At 55.7% G+C, this 13,042-nt stretch overlaps 1 protein-coding gene across 6 annotated transcripts in view; it reads left to right on the top strand.

Moving 5' to 3' along the window:
• egf (epidermal growth factor) overlaps positions 1 to 13,042 on the top strand; it is a 207,226-nt gene that overhangs the window by 86,187 nt on the left and 107,997 nt on the right. For all 6 annotated transcript variants that reach the window (XM_072495907.1, XM_072495908.1, XM_072495903.1 and 3 more), the window contains exon 8: positions 11,009 to 11,131. In XM_072495907.1, the coding sequence (XP_072352008.1) occupies positions 11,009 to 11,131 (123 nt within the window). The remainder of the gene's footprint in view (positions 1 to 11,008; positions 11,132 to 13,042) is intronic.

The raw sequence follows: 13,042 nt of genomic DNA, 5'->3' as shown, positions 1-13,042 counted from the left end.
TATCGCTCTGTCATTAACAGTCATCCTTCCTGCTGCTTGGGTCCTAAGCTCTGAATTCCTCCCTAAACATTTCAGCCTCTCTATCCCTTTTCCTTCCTTAAATATGCTTCATAAACCTACTTGTTCGATCAAGCTTTGGTCATCTGTCCTGTTCGTGCTTTCTGTACTCGTTATCAGTTTTTTATACATCCAAACTCTTGTCAGGTGCATTGGGATATATTTCAAAGTTAAAGGCACTATATAGATGTAAGATGTTGTCGTTTAAAATATTGCACACTTACATGACCAAAACATTCACTGCAGGTTACCCTTTCTCATAACTTCAAAAATTCTGAACATGTACCTCACTGACTTTTATACCGATAATTGACTGCATTTAAAATCAAACTTGGCATTTCGTGCACAGTGGTTCTGGATTTTGTCAATGCACTTTTTCTCCAGAGTTTCTGCAAATCTTCCTCTGGAGTTATGGTGGAAATTCACCCACAATGAGTTCCTACATTAGCTTAAAATTAGCCTTTAACATTAGCCTTTAAAAAATAAGCACGATTATAAACCCTTATTAGATGGCATTATTACTCATAATTTTAAAAATGGGTCCTCTTCCCTTTCCCATGTTGTGTTGCCTTTTCTTTAATCCACAGAGCCCTCTATCTCATCCTACATAAGGGAGCAGGTAAGGAAGCAGGGTATAAAAATTCCATGACAGTGCTCTCAGGCTCTGCCAGGATTGCATAATATGAAACTGCGCAGACTGAGCCTGTGATTTTCCATCTGGGAACACAGGAGTGACATTTTTACCTCCTGATGCTGTGTCTCTGGCAGTGGAACTCCTTCTGTTTCTTAAGACATTTGGGAGTTGGTTCACATGAGTAACAGAGATTGCTTCATCCATTGTCTTTAAACTACAGGTTTTCATTCCTCCCCACAGGTAGAAAGGCCAAATCTGTATCATCAGACGTTTCATATCTCCCAAATATCACACTATTACTGGATTGCTCTATTGACAGAGCTATTGGGTGGCTCCTTGTTAGGGCACAGTGTATGCATATTTACTCATAGAGTCATAAAGTGTTTTACAACACAGAAAGAGGCCCTACAGCCATTGTGTCTGTGTTGGCCATCCAAAACCCAGCAAATACAATCTCATTTTCCAACATTTGGTCCTCAGCCTGGTTTGCTATGGCTTTCAAGTGCCCACCTAAATGCATCTTAAATGTTGTGAGGGTTCGTGCCTCTACCACCCTTTCAGGCAGTGAGTTCCAGATTCCCACCACCCTCTGGGTGAAAATTATTTTCCTCCAAATCCTTCCAAATCTCCTGCTCTTTACTTTACATCTATGGCTCCTGCTTACTCACCCCTCCACTAAGGGGAAAAGTTTCTACCTATCTCCCCTATCTATATCCCTCATAATTTCGATGAGGCACCCTGCTCAGTCTTCTCTTCCAAGGAAAACAACCCCAGCTTATTAGCCTCTCTTCATAACTGAAATGCTCCAGCCTCGGCAACATCCTGGTGAATCTACTCTGCACCCTTTCTCGTGCAATCACATCCTTCCTATAGTGTGGCAACCAGAATTTGACACAGTAGTCTAGCTGTAGCCTAACAGATATGTTATACAGCTCCATCATAACCTCCCTGCTCTTATACCCCATGCTTCGACTAATAAAGGCAAGTATCCCATATGCCTCAAATTTTTCATTCACTAAAAAACAAGCAAATCACTTTTAAACCATTATTCTTCCGTCGCTAGAAGAATTTCTGTTCCCAAAAAATGACACTTACACATCCCTGAAGTTTTTTTTTTTGAGTGGCTGTTGCTTCCCATCCACTCCATCATAAAATCTAATGATTAAAATTTCCAACACAATAAATGCATTACAATTTAACATTGTTAAAAAAAATTACAAAACATATCAGAATCTCACCTTGCCCTGTTTTCAATTCAGTTGCAAACCAGAGTGGCATTGGACCTGTGACTGGGTGTCACATGTGTATGTTTTAGGTTGCCACATGCATGCATATCATATGTTAACTTTGTGTGCATAGATCTTGCATGTTATATGTTATGTGCATGGAATTTGAGTAAATTGCTCCAGCTTAGAACCATCATTGCCACAAATATAGGGCGTCATTCTCCGACCCCCCGCCGGGTCGGAGAATGGCCGTTGGCCGCCGTGAATCCCGCCCCCGCCCCCGCCGAAGTCTCCGAAGGGAGAAAAGTCGGCGGGGCGTTAATGGCGCCGCTGCCGCGGAGAATGTCACGGGCCTGCGCAAGGCAGCCGATTTTCGGCCTGCCGATATTCTCCCTTCCGGATGGGCCGAAGTCCCGTCGACGTGATGACCGTTCACGTCGACGTCAATCAAACCTCCTTTTCATCGGCGTGACCCGGTGCTCCAGGCTCACGCCGACCAGCGAGGAGGTGAGTGACGGCCTGGGGGGTTGGCTCTGGGCAGGAAATGGCGTGGCCGCAGACTGATTGCCTGAGAAGAGGTGTGTCTCGGCTTGTGTGTGTGTGCGGCGGGGGGGGGGGGGGGTGGTTAGAGTAGGCTGGGCTCCGGGGGAGTGCCGGGAGGGGGTCCGTGCCGGGGTGGAGGTTGTGGAGGGGGTCCGTGCCGGGGTGGAGGTTGGGGGTTGTGGAGGGGGTCCGTGCCGGGGTGGAGGTTGGGGGGGGGGGGTCCGTGCTGGGGTGGAGGTTGGGGGTTGGGGAGGGGGTCCGTGCCGGGGTGGAGGTTGGGGGTTGTGGAGGGGGTCCGTGCCGGGGTGGAGGTTGGGGGTTGTGGAGGGGGTCCGTGCCGGGGTGGAGGTTGGGGGTTGTGGAGGGGGTCCGTGCCGGGGTGGAGGTTGGGGGTTGTGGAGGGGGTCCGTGCCGGGGTGGAGGTTGGGGGTTGTGGAGGGGGTCCGTGCCGGGGTGGAGGTTGGGGGGGGGGGGTCCGTGCTGGGGTGGAGGTTGGGGGTTGTGGAGGGGGTCCGTGCCGGGGTGGAGGTTGTGGAGGGGGTCCGTGCCGGGGTGGAGGTTGGGGGTTGTGGAGGGGGTCCGTGCCGGGGTGGAGGTTGGGGGTTGTGGAGGGGGTCCGTGCCGGGGTGGAGGTTGGGGGGGGGGGGTCCGTGCTGGGGTGGAGGTTGGGGGTTGTGGAGGGGGTCCGTGCCGGGGTGGAGGTTGTGGAGGGGGTCCGTGCCGGGGTGGAGGTTGGGGGTTGTGGAGGGGGTCCGTGCCGGGGTGGAGGTTGTGGAGGGGGTCCGTGCCGGGGTGGAGGTTGGGGGTTGTGGAGGGGGTCCGTGCCGGGGTGGAGGTTGGGGGTTGTGGAGGGGGTCCGTGCCGGGGTGGAGGTTGGGGGGGGGGGGTCCGTGCTGGGGTGGAGGTTGGGGGTTGTGGAGGGGGTCCGTGCCGGGGTGGAGGTTGTGGAGGGGGTCCGTGCCGGGGTGGAGGTTGGGGGGGGGGGGGTCCGTGCCGGGGTGGAGGTTGGGGGTTGTGGAGGGGGTCCGTGCCGGGGTGGAGGTTGGGGGGGGGGGGTCCGTGCTGGGGTGGAGGTTGGGGCGGGGGGGGGTCCGTGCCGGGGTGGGTGATGGGAGGGCAAATGAGTTGGTCCACCTGGCCAGGTGCCAGCCTCCAACAGTTGGACCCATGCGGTCCATGCCACCTGGCTGGGGGGAGGAGGGGATATGGGCAATGATGACATGTCGTCGTTCCCCTCCCCCCCACCAGGTCGTCATGTTTTCAGATCATCCAGCGATGTTGGCCGCCGTGGTGGCAGCCGCTCATGTCTATGTTGCCCTGGATGAGGAGGAGGAGGAGGAGGAGGAGGAGGAGGAGCGTGCCAGAGAGGCGGCGCAGGCTGCCGCAGAGGGGCAGGCGGCAGCCGCCCAGGCTGGAGGGACACCTGACCGACAGGACGAGGAGGGGGAGGAGGACGTCGCGGCCCCACGGCAACGGAGGCACCCGAGGGCGCCCCGTGTGTACCGGCCCCGGCAGTCATACCAGGACCTCACGGACCGGGAATGCAGGAGGAGACTCCGGATGAGCCGGGAAACCGTGGCACACATCTGCCACCTGCTGGCACACCTGTCACCGCGTGGCACTGGCGGGGGACACCCTCTCCCCGTGTCCGTCAAGGTTACGGTGGCCCTGAACTTTTATGCAACGGGGTCATTCCAGGCACCGAGTGGGGACCTGTCCGGCATATCGCAGACATCGGTGCATCGGTGCATCCGGGCAGTGACAGATGCCCTTTATGCCATGGCGCACCGCTACATCCGCTTCCCCGTGGACCGGGCCAGCCAAGATGCCCGGGCCGTGGGCTTCTCTGCCATTGCCGGGTTCCCCATGGTCCAGGGCGCGATCGATGGGATGCACGTCGCCGTGCGGCCACCTGCAGATAACAGGGCCGTGTTCACTAATAGGAAGGGGACCTATTCGATGAACGTACAGGTGGTCTGCGACCACCGCATGATGATCCTGCACGTCTGCGCCCGTTACCCAGGCAGTGTACACGACTCATTCGTGTTGTCGCGGTCATCCATCCCCGGCATGTACGAGGGACGCCATCCCCGGCTGAGGGGCTGGTTGCTGGGCGACAGGGGCTACCCATTGCGATCGTGGCTGATGACGCCTATACGGAGGCCACGCAATGAGGCGGAGAACCGCTACAATGATGCCCATGTAGCGACAAGGGGAGTGATCGAGAGGTGCTTTGGCGTGCTGAAGATGCGTTTCAGGTGCCTGGACCTCTCTGGGGGCGCCCTCCAGTATCGGTCAGATAGGGTCGGCCGCATCATTGTGGTGTGCTGCGTCCTGCACAACATAGCCCAGCAGAGGGGCGATGTGCCGCAGGCAGAGGAGGGCGGAGTGGAGGAGCAGCAGGAAGAGGCCCAGTCCTCCCCAGATGAGGGGGATGGGGGCAATGGTCAGGGCAGACGGGGTAGACACAGACGGGTGGCTGTCCACCGTTACCGGCTGGCCCAGCGGGCACGGGACAGACTGATAGACGCCCGCTTCACTGACTAGATGGGCGTGGGAATCGGGTAGTATGGCCACAGACCGCACACCATGACAACAGCCGACCACCCACACCCCCCACCCATCCATCCACCCAGCACCATCACCCCCCTCCCCAACCCCACACACCCCACCCGCATGCACACCACCCCCCCACTCCCAATTGCCGATCCACCGGCGGCACAACGGGCCGGGCTCACCCAGTTGCGGGTGGACGCGTGTCTATCGCAGGCCATGGAGAATGATGACAGCCCGCCTCCGATGAGCTCCTGGCTCTACATCGTTGGACTATGTCTGACCCATGGCCACAGTACCACCATCCACCCGGACCATCCCTGCATGCGGCTGTGATACTGCAGCGCACGGTCCCGTCCTCTGCCCGGGGGATGTTGATGGCGGCCCAGGGGGAAGGGGGCAGACTCACCTGGGGCTGAGGTAAGACCACCCCTCACACACACACTTGCGCTCAACGTACATGACACCCCCGCACACTTTGGACAGAGCATAAAGGCAGCTTCGGTAGGTGTAACATTGACTTTAATAACCAAAGGAGTTCATGCACGTGCCCTAGCGCCTAAAACTCATCTGTGCCCTGCACCCGTGCCAACTTACTCAGTGTCTAATTGTTTGGCCTTACGGGCCCTTTGACTACGTCTACGTGGTTCCCCAGACGGTACAGCAGAACTGGAGGTGGACTCCTGTGATTCCTGCCCTCTGACACTGGATCCCTTTGGCGGCCGTTTCCTGGGGCGTCCTGGCCTAGATGGGCCAGGCTGCGGCCCGGGCGACTGGGATGGCGAGCTGCCAGCCTGTCCTGCCCGTTGCCCACCCGATGCACCTGGGACGGAAGGGGGGGAGTCCGAGGTGTCGCGGTGTACCGGGACCTCCCCTACAGAGGGAGCCGGGATGGACCACACCACCTCCTCCTCCCTCGGGGTGCCCGATGGCCCCCAGGCCTCTACATGGGTGGGGGATGCGAACGGACTGGCCATCCGACGCGCCCCCGACATCTGGCGCTGCCAGTCCTGGAGGCCCGTGCTGGTATCGACAGGGGTCTGCAGGTTTGCAGCCATGGAGCCCAGGGGGTTGTCGAACCCTGTCTGCGACAGTGCGACGCCAGCTCGCACATGGCCACTGGCGCCGATGCCCTCAGCGATGGCCTGCTGAGACTGGGCCATGGCCTGCAGAGACTGGGCCATGGCCTGCAGAGACTGGGCTATGGCCTGCTGAGACTGGGCCATGGCCTGCTGAGACTGGGCTATGGCGTTGAGCGCCTCTGCCATCTGGCGCTGGCACTGGCTCATGGCCTCCTGTGAGAGGGCAGCCATTTCCTGGGCCACAGACGCCGCCTGCACGGAAGGCCCCAGGCCTCGCAAACCGTTCCCCATGTCTGACACCGTCGCACCCATTGCCTCCACCGCGGACGCCACCCGTGCGGTGTCAGCCTGGGTGGCACGCATGACCGGGACCACTCCCAGCTCCTGGACGCGGGTGGACTCCTCCACCTGCGACCGCAGCCGCCGCAAGCCACCCGTCACCCTATTCGCTCGTCTCCGTGTCGGTGGTTGCATCGGATCTATGTGTGGGTGTGGTAACTGCAGGAACCCGGGATCCATCTGGGCGGCAGATGTTCGCTTGGCCTGGGCTGCCCTCCGACCGCCCGGTCCCTCTGCTGCTCCTACCTCCACCTGCTGTACCGGGACGGCTGTGTTGTGCGCACCAGTGAGTGTACCAGACGCCTCATCACTAAAGTGCCCAACCGTGGTGAGTGTTTCTGCGATGGTGGAGGGTGTTGGTGACAGCAGTGGCGTTGTGTCGTGCTCTTCGTCCCACTCTGAGTCCATGGCACTTTGGGGTGGGGGTTCGTCTCCACCCATCCACTCTGAGTCACTGTCCGGTATTTCGTCTTCCCGGGTAGGGGTGTCCTGGGTAGTGCTGTCCCGGGTAGTGCTGTCCCGGGTAGGGGTGTCCTGGGTAGTGGTGTCCCGGGTAGGGGTGTCCTGGATAGTGGTGTCCTGGGTAGTGGTGTCCTGGCTCGGATGTGACGGGGGCCTGTGGCTGCCCCCCTCATCGCTGGGTGGTCGCTCCCGCACGTGACGGGGGTGTCGTCTCCCTGTTGCTCCAGGTCTCTCCGTCTCCCGTGGTCTCCGAGGGGCATCCTGCGGGCGTCGCATGCTGGAGGGTTCGGGTCTCTCCGTCTCCCGTGGTCTCCGAGGGGCATCCTGCGGGCGTCGCATGCTGGAGGGTTCGGGTCTCTCCGTCTCCCGTGGTCTCCGAGGGGCATCCTGCGGGCGGTCTGCATCTGCGGGGATGGGTGCCTGGACGTTTGGTCCTGCGATACACAATGAAGCATGCATGGTTAGACATCAGGCAGTGATCAGGTGATACGGGAGAGGGGGATATAGGGGAGGGGGGATATGGGGACGGGCTGTTGGTGGCTCACTTGCTCGTGGGGCCCCGACCTCTGCATCAGCAACCTCCCGGTCGTCAGGTCCGCCAGCCAGTTCCAGGGCCCTTTCCTCGTGTACGGTCAGTGGCCTCTCATCAGCGGGCCCTCCTCCAGTCCTCACATGCTCCCTATTGTTGTGTGCGCGCTTCTCCTGGGGGGGGGGGGGGGGGGTGGTGGCAGGGGTAAAAGGCAACAGTGTTAGGCAGGTATATGAATGCACGCCATCGGTTGCGCGTGCATTGCAGAGGTTAAGGTTAGGGCTGGATTCACTTGGGGATATGGGGGATATGGGGGAGGGGGGATATGGGGGAGGGGGGATATGGGGGATATGGGGGAGGGGGGATATGGGGGATATGGGGGAGGGGGGATATGGGGGATATGGGGGAGGGGGGATATGGGGGAGGGGGGAATATGGGGGATATGTGGGAGGGGGGATATGGGGGAGGGGGGATATGGGGGAGGGGGGATATGGGGGATATGGGGGAGGGGGGATATGGGGGATATGTGGGAGGGGGGATATGGGGGAGGGGGGATATGGGGGATATGGGGGAGGGGGGATATGGGGGAGGGGGGATATGGGGGAGGGGGGAATATGGGGGATATGGGGGAGGGGGGATATGGGGGAGGGGGGGATATGGGGGAGGGGGGATATGGGGGATATGGGGGAGGGGGGATATGGGGGAGGGGGGATATGGGGGATATGGGGGAGGGGGGATATGGGGGATATGGGGGAGGGGGGATATGGGGGATATGGGGGAGGGGGGATATGGGGGAGGGGGGAATATGGGGGATATGTGGGAGGGGGGATATGGGGGAGGGGGGATATGGGGGAGGGGGGATATGGGGGATATGGGGGAGGGGGGATATGGGGGATATGTGGGAGGGGGGATATGGGGGAGGGGGGATATGGGGGATATGGGGGAGGGGGGATATGGGGGAGGGGGGATATGGGGGAGGGGGGAATATGGGGGATATGGGGGAGGGGGGATATGGGGGAGGGGGGGATATGGGGGAGGGGGGATATGGGGGATATGGGGGAGGGGGGATATGGGGGAGGGTGGATATGTGGGAGGGGGGGATATGGGGGAGGGGGGATATGGGGGAGGGGGGATATGGGGATATGGGGGAGGGGGGAATATGGGGGATATGGGGGAGGGGGGGATATGGGGGAGGGGGGAATATGGGGGATATGGGGGAGGGGGGATATGGGGGATATGGGGGAGGGGGGGATTTGGGGGAGAGGGGATATGGGGGATATGGGGGAGGGGGGATATGGGGGATATGGGGGAGGGGGGATATGGGGGATATGGGGGAGGGGGGATATGGGGGAGGGGGGAATATGGGGGATATGTGGGAGGGGGGATATGGGGGAGGGGGGATATGGGGGAGGGGGGATATGGGGGATATGGGGGAGGGGGGATATGGGGGATATGTGGGAGGGGGGATATGGGGGAGGGGGGATATGGGGGATATGGGGGAGGGGGGATATGGGGGAGGGGGGATATGGGGGAGGGGGGAATATGGGGGATATGGGGGAGGGGGGATATGGGGGAGGGGGGGATATGGGGGAGGGGGGATATGGGGGATATGGGGGAGGGGGGATATGGGGGAGGGTGGATATGTGGGAGGGGGGGATATGGGGGAGGGGGGATATGGGGGAGGGGGGATATGGGGATATGGGGGAGGGGGGAATATGGGGGATATGGGGGAGGGGGGGATATGGGGGAGGGGGGAATATGGGGGATATGGGGGAGGGGGGATATGGGGGAGGGTGGATATGTGGGAGGGGGGGATATGGGGGAGGGGGGATATGGGGGAGGGGGGATATGGGGATATGGGGGAGGGGGGAATATGGGGGATATGGGGGAGGGGGGGATATGGGGGAGGGGGGAATATGGGGGATATGGGGGAGGGGGGATATGGGGGATATGGGGGAGGGGGGGATTTGGGGGAGAGGGGATATGGGGGATATGGGGGACGCTCACCCTGCCTGCTCTGACGAGGTCGTTCACCTTCTTGTGGCACTGGGTGCCTGTCCGTGGTGTCAGGGCCACAGCGGTGACGGCCTCTGCCACCTCCCTCCACAGACGCCGGCTGTGGCGTGGGGCAACTCTGCGGCCGTGCCCGGGATACAGGGCGTCCCTCCTCTGCTCCACCGCATCCAGGAGCGCCTCCACATCGCGTGACTCGAACCTCGGGGCTGAGCGACGGCCAGCCATCAAGTCGGGTGTTGCGGTCGGCTGTTCCGGTCGGGTGGGGGGGGAGCTGCGCGGCCTTATGAGCCGTCACGCCGTGCAGCGCGTATGACGCTGCACGGCGTGAACCACTGCGCAAGCGCGGATCCCGTTACGTCGCTGCTAGCCCATTTCGGGCCGCAGACTATCGGCCCATTTTTATGACGTGACGCAAGTGGGATTTGCGCCGTTTTTTGCGCCGATCGGCGGAGTTTCCGCCGATAACGGAGAATTTCGCCCATAATTTCCATGATTCTGCACTAGACTGTGCACACAATTGAATGTTCACGTTGTCTTGTGCATATAAAACAGAAGGGATAATTTCTGCTTCAGTGCTCCATATGTTGGGTGCATAGATCTGCAAACCTTGTCTATCAAGACATGATATTCCATCCTTTAATTTTATTGAAAGAAAGTTCACAAACTGGGCTATGCAATTTGCCAATATAGGCTAATAGAATGTGCCAGGAATACTCCCATTATAGTTTTTCATTTACCAATTTACAATGTAAACAGAACACTTTAATTATGTATAAACTTCTAAACTTTTTGATTCAGTCACCTATTTGTACGGAGAACGTAATTTTAATAAGGACAGTGCGAGTCCATACCAAGTAAAGAGGTAGATTTATTTGCAATATGTTCCCGTTAGGTCCCTACCGGGCCTTAGTGGCTAATTAGATTTCTCCCGCCCCCTAGTGGGGGAGCTCATACTCTGCGAGAATCATGGGGAAGCTGATCATTCTTACCCCGTAGGTCCCATGCGGAATATTACAGTAGTATTTAAATTTTATAATTCAGATTTTTTTTCTCAGCGATGGTAGCAGTATTTGGAATAGGAATACATCTTGGGGAAGTCTTTTGTGCAATAAGAAGCAGCAGCATTCCCAACAATACCAACAACAGTCAACACAGGCAACTCCCAATTACATCATTTAAAAGGTGCATTCTCTTTTTTTCCCTGGATCTTTTAAAGGCAACATGGTCAATTCCATCAAGCAGGTTTTCAATGACACATCAAGATGGTTTCTCTTCAGTGATCCATCTTAAAACTGAATGAGATAGGAGTGGAGAATGAGGGAGAACTCAGGTGGTGAAATCTCCTGTCATCTCACTGCCCAACCTAGAATCATACAGCAAAAATGATACCATTTGGCCCATCACCTCCTGTGCTAGTTCTTTGAAAGATCAATCAATTACACCCATTTCTTCCCCGTAGCCCTATACTCCTTCCCCGCACAGTACTACTTTGTTTTTTTCCTCGCGCCAAATAAAAACATCATGCAACTTTTCTTTTCTCTGATATATGTATCTCTGTGTGACTCAGATGTCAATGAATGTGCTTTTTGGAACCATGGGTGCACCCTTGGCTGTGAGAACTTCCCAGGCTCCTATCGCTGCTTCTGTCCAGAAGGATTTGTACTGCTGCCTGATATGAAAACCTGTCACGGTAAGGTTTTGTGAAACTACTTTTACATTAAACTATAAGAAAGTCAGGGGAAGGAGCATTCTACCCATTGACTCTTATTCCTCCAGTAAACTTTGAAGTATCTCACCTCAGTTTGTTTTTCTTTACTGTAGTCTTTGTAACATCTATACAGTCTAGCATTTCCAATATAAAAGACTGATATTAAGTAGTGAGACTGAATAACCTATATATGTATTGTAGATCTCCATGACATTTGGTAAAACTGCCTTTTTAAAATGGTGTAAAGTTTTAAAATAGTTTGATTTAATGTGGAAGCAAAGACTTTCGTACAAGATTTCAGCCTTGAACTTCTCCAGATTTTCAGCTGCAGTCCCAGCATAGGTTAGGCAGTGACACAGCAGGAGACATTGGAATTGAGCTGCAACATCTCATGTTTCCATGGAGCTAGTTTTAGAGAACAAAGTCCGCGAGGACCATAGAGGGGGTTCTCAGGCCAGGAGTTTTCTCCTTTGTGCAATCTTAACTTCAAATCCCATTCTCCTACCTGGCAGACCGTTGAAATTTAGTCTGATTATGCACAACCTCAATATTCCCTTCAGCTGGAACTGAGATTTAAGGCCTATTTGCAATCCTGCCACAATACCTACCTTACTCCCAAAGCAGCTGAAATTCTCATCCTTGCCTTTGTAACTTCCCCACTCCAAATTTCTAATACCCTCTGGCTCCCCTCCTAAATTCCACCCTTAATAAAGCCCAATTCCCCAGAGCTCCCTGAGCTGCTTCCTAGTCCAGATTACATTCCATTCATCTACCAATCTTTGCTGGCCTGTATTGGCTGACCCATCAAAGTCCAGGCTCTCCTCTTCCAATCCCTTTGCAGTCTCACCTAGCCCCAATTTATAACCTTTTTACAGCTCTTCATCTCCATCTGTATCTTTCACAGACCCAAACCTAGGCTACTGTGTGAACTTTTACTCTCTCTCCTCTATAACCATTGGCTGAGATTTTAGCCATCTTGTTTCTGCCCATTGGCACTCCCCACTGTAGTAGGACAGTAAGGAAATGGAGATGGTGTAGCTTTCTTAGTAAAGGATGCTGTAGTGAGAAATGGCATTGGCACTGGTGAATCAGATGTAGAAAAAAGAAATAGCAATGAAAAGAAGTCACTAATGGAAGTAATTTTTAGGTCCCCTAATAGTAGTTCCACAGTGAGACAAAGTATAAACCAAGAAATACTGGAGACTTGTGTGAAAACTACGACAATAATCATGGATGATTTTAATGCATACATAGAATGGATTAATCAAATTGGCAAGGATAGTCTTGGGGAGAGTTCCGAGAGTGTATTAGAGATTGTTTCTTGGAACAATGGACATGTTTCAGCTGACTCAAGGTAAAGTCTGTGGAACTGCGCGTTTAGCAGGGTGTCACTCTATTGCTAATGTGAACAGAAGTGGGGAAACAGACAGCCCTGTCTCGTGCCCCTAAATAGTCAGATATATGGCAAAATAACCAAATTAGTCTTGACACTAGCTGTGGGGGCCACATACAACAGTCCAACCCATCAGATAAATGTAGGCCCCAATCCAAACTTACCCAAAACCTCCAGCAGATAACTCCACTCAACCCTATCAAAAGCTTTCTCTGCATCCATAGCCACCACAACCTACAGCATCCTACCCTTAGATGATGTCATCATAACATTTAATAGGCCCCTGATATTATTAGACAACTGCCCCCCTTTCACAAAACCTGTCTGATCTTCCATTACCACATCTGAATCATACCCCTTGAGTTGTAGTGTTACAACCTTAGCCAGAATTTTTACCTCTGCATTTAATGAGGAGATGGGTATGTACGATCTACAGCACGGTGGCATTGTGGATAGCACAATTGCTTCACAGCTCCAGGGTCCCAGGTTCGATTCCGGCT

This window comes from Scyliorhinus torazame, chromosome 3 (genome assembly GCF_047496885.1).
Source record: "Scyliorhinus torazame isolate Kashiwa2021f chromosome 3, sScyTor2.1, whole genome shotgun sequence".
In the NCBI taxonomy this organism is placed as follows: domain Eukaryota; kingdom Metazoa; phylum Chordata; class Chondrichthyes; order Carcharhiniformes; family Scyliorhinidae; genus Scyliorhinus; species Scyliorhinus torazame.
This window is presented reverse-complemented; position numbering and strand designations above follow the sequence as displayed.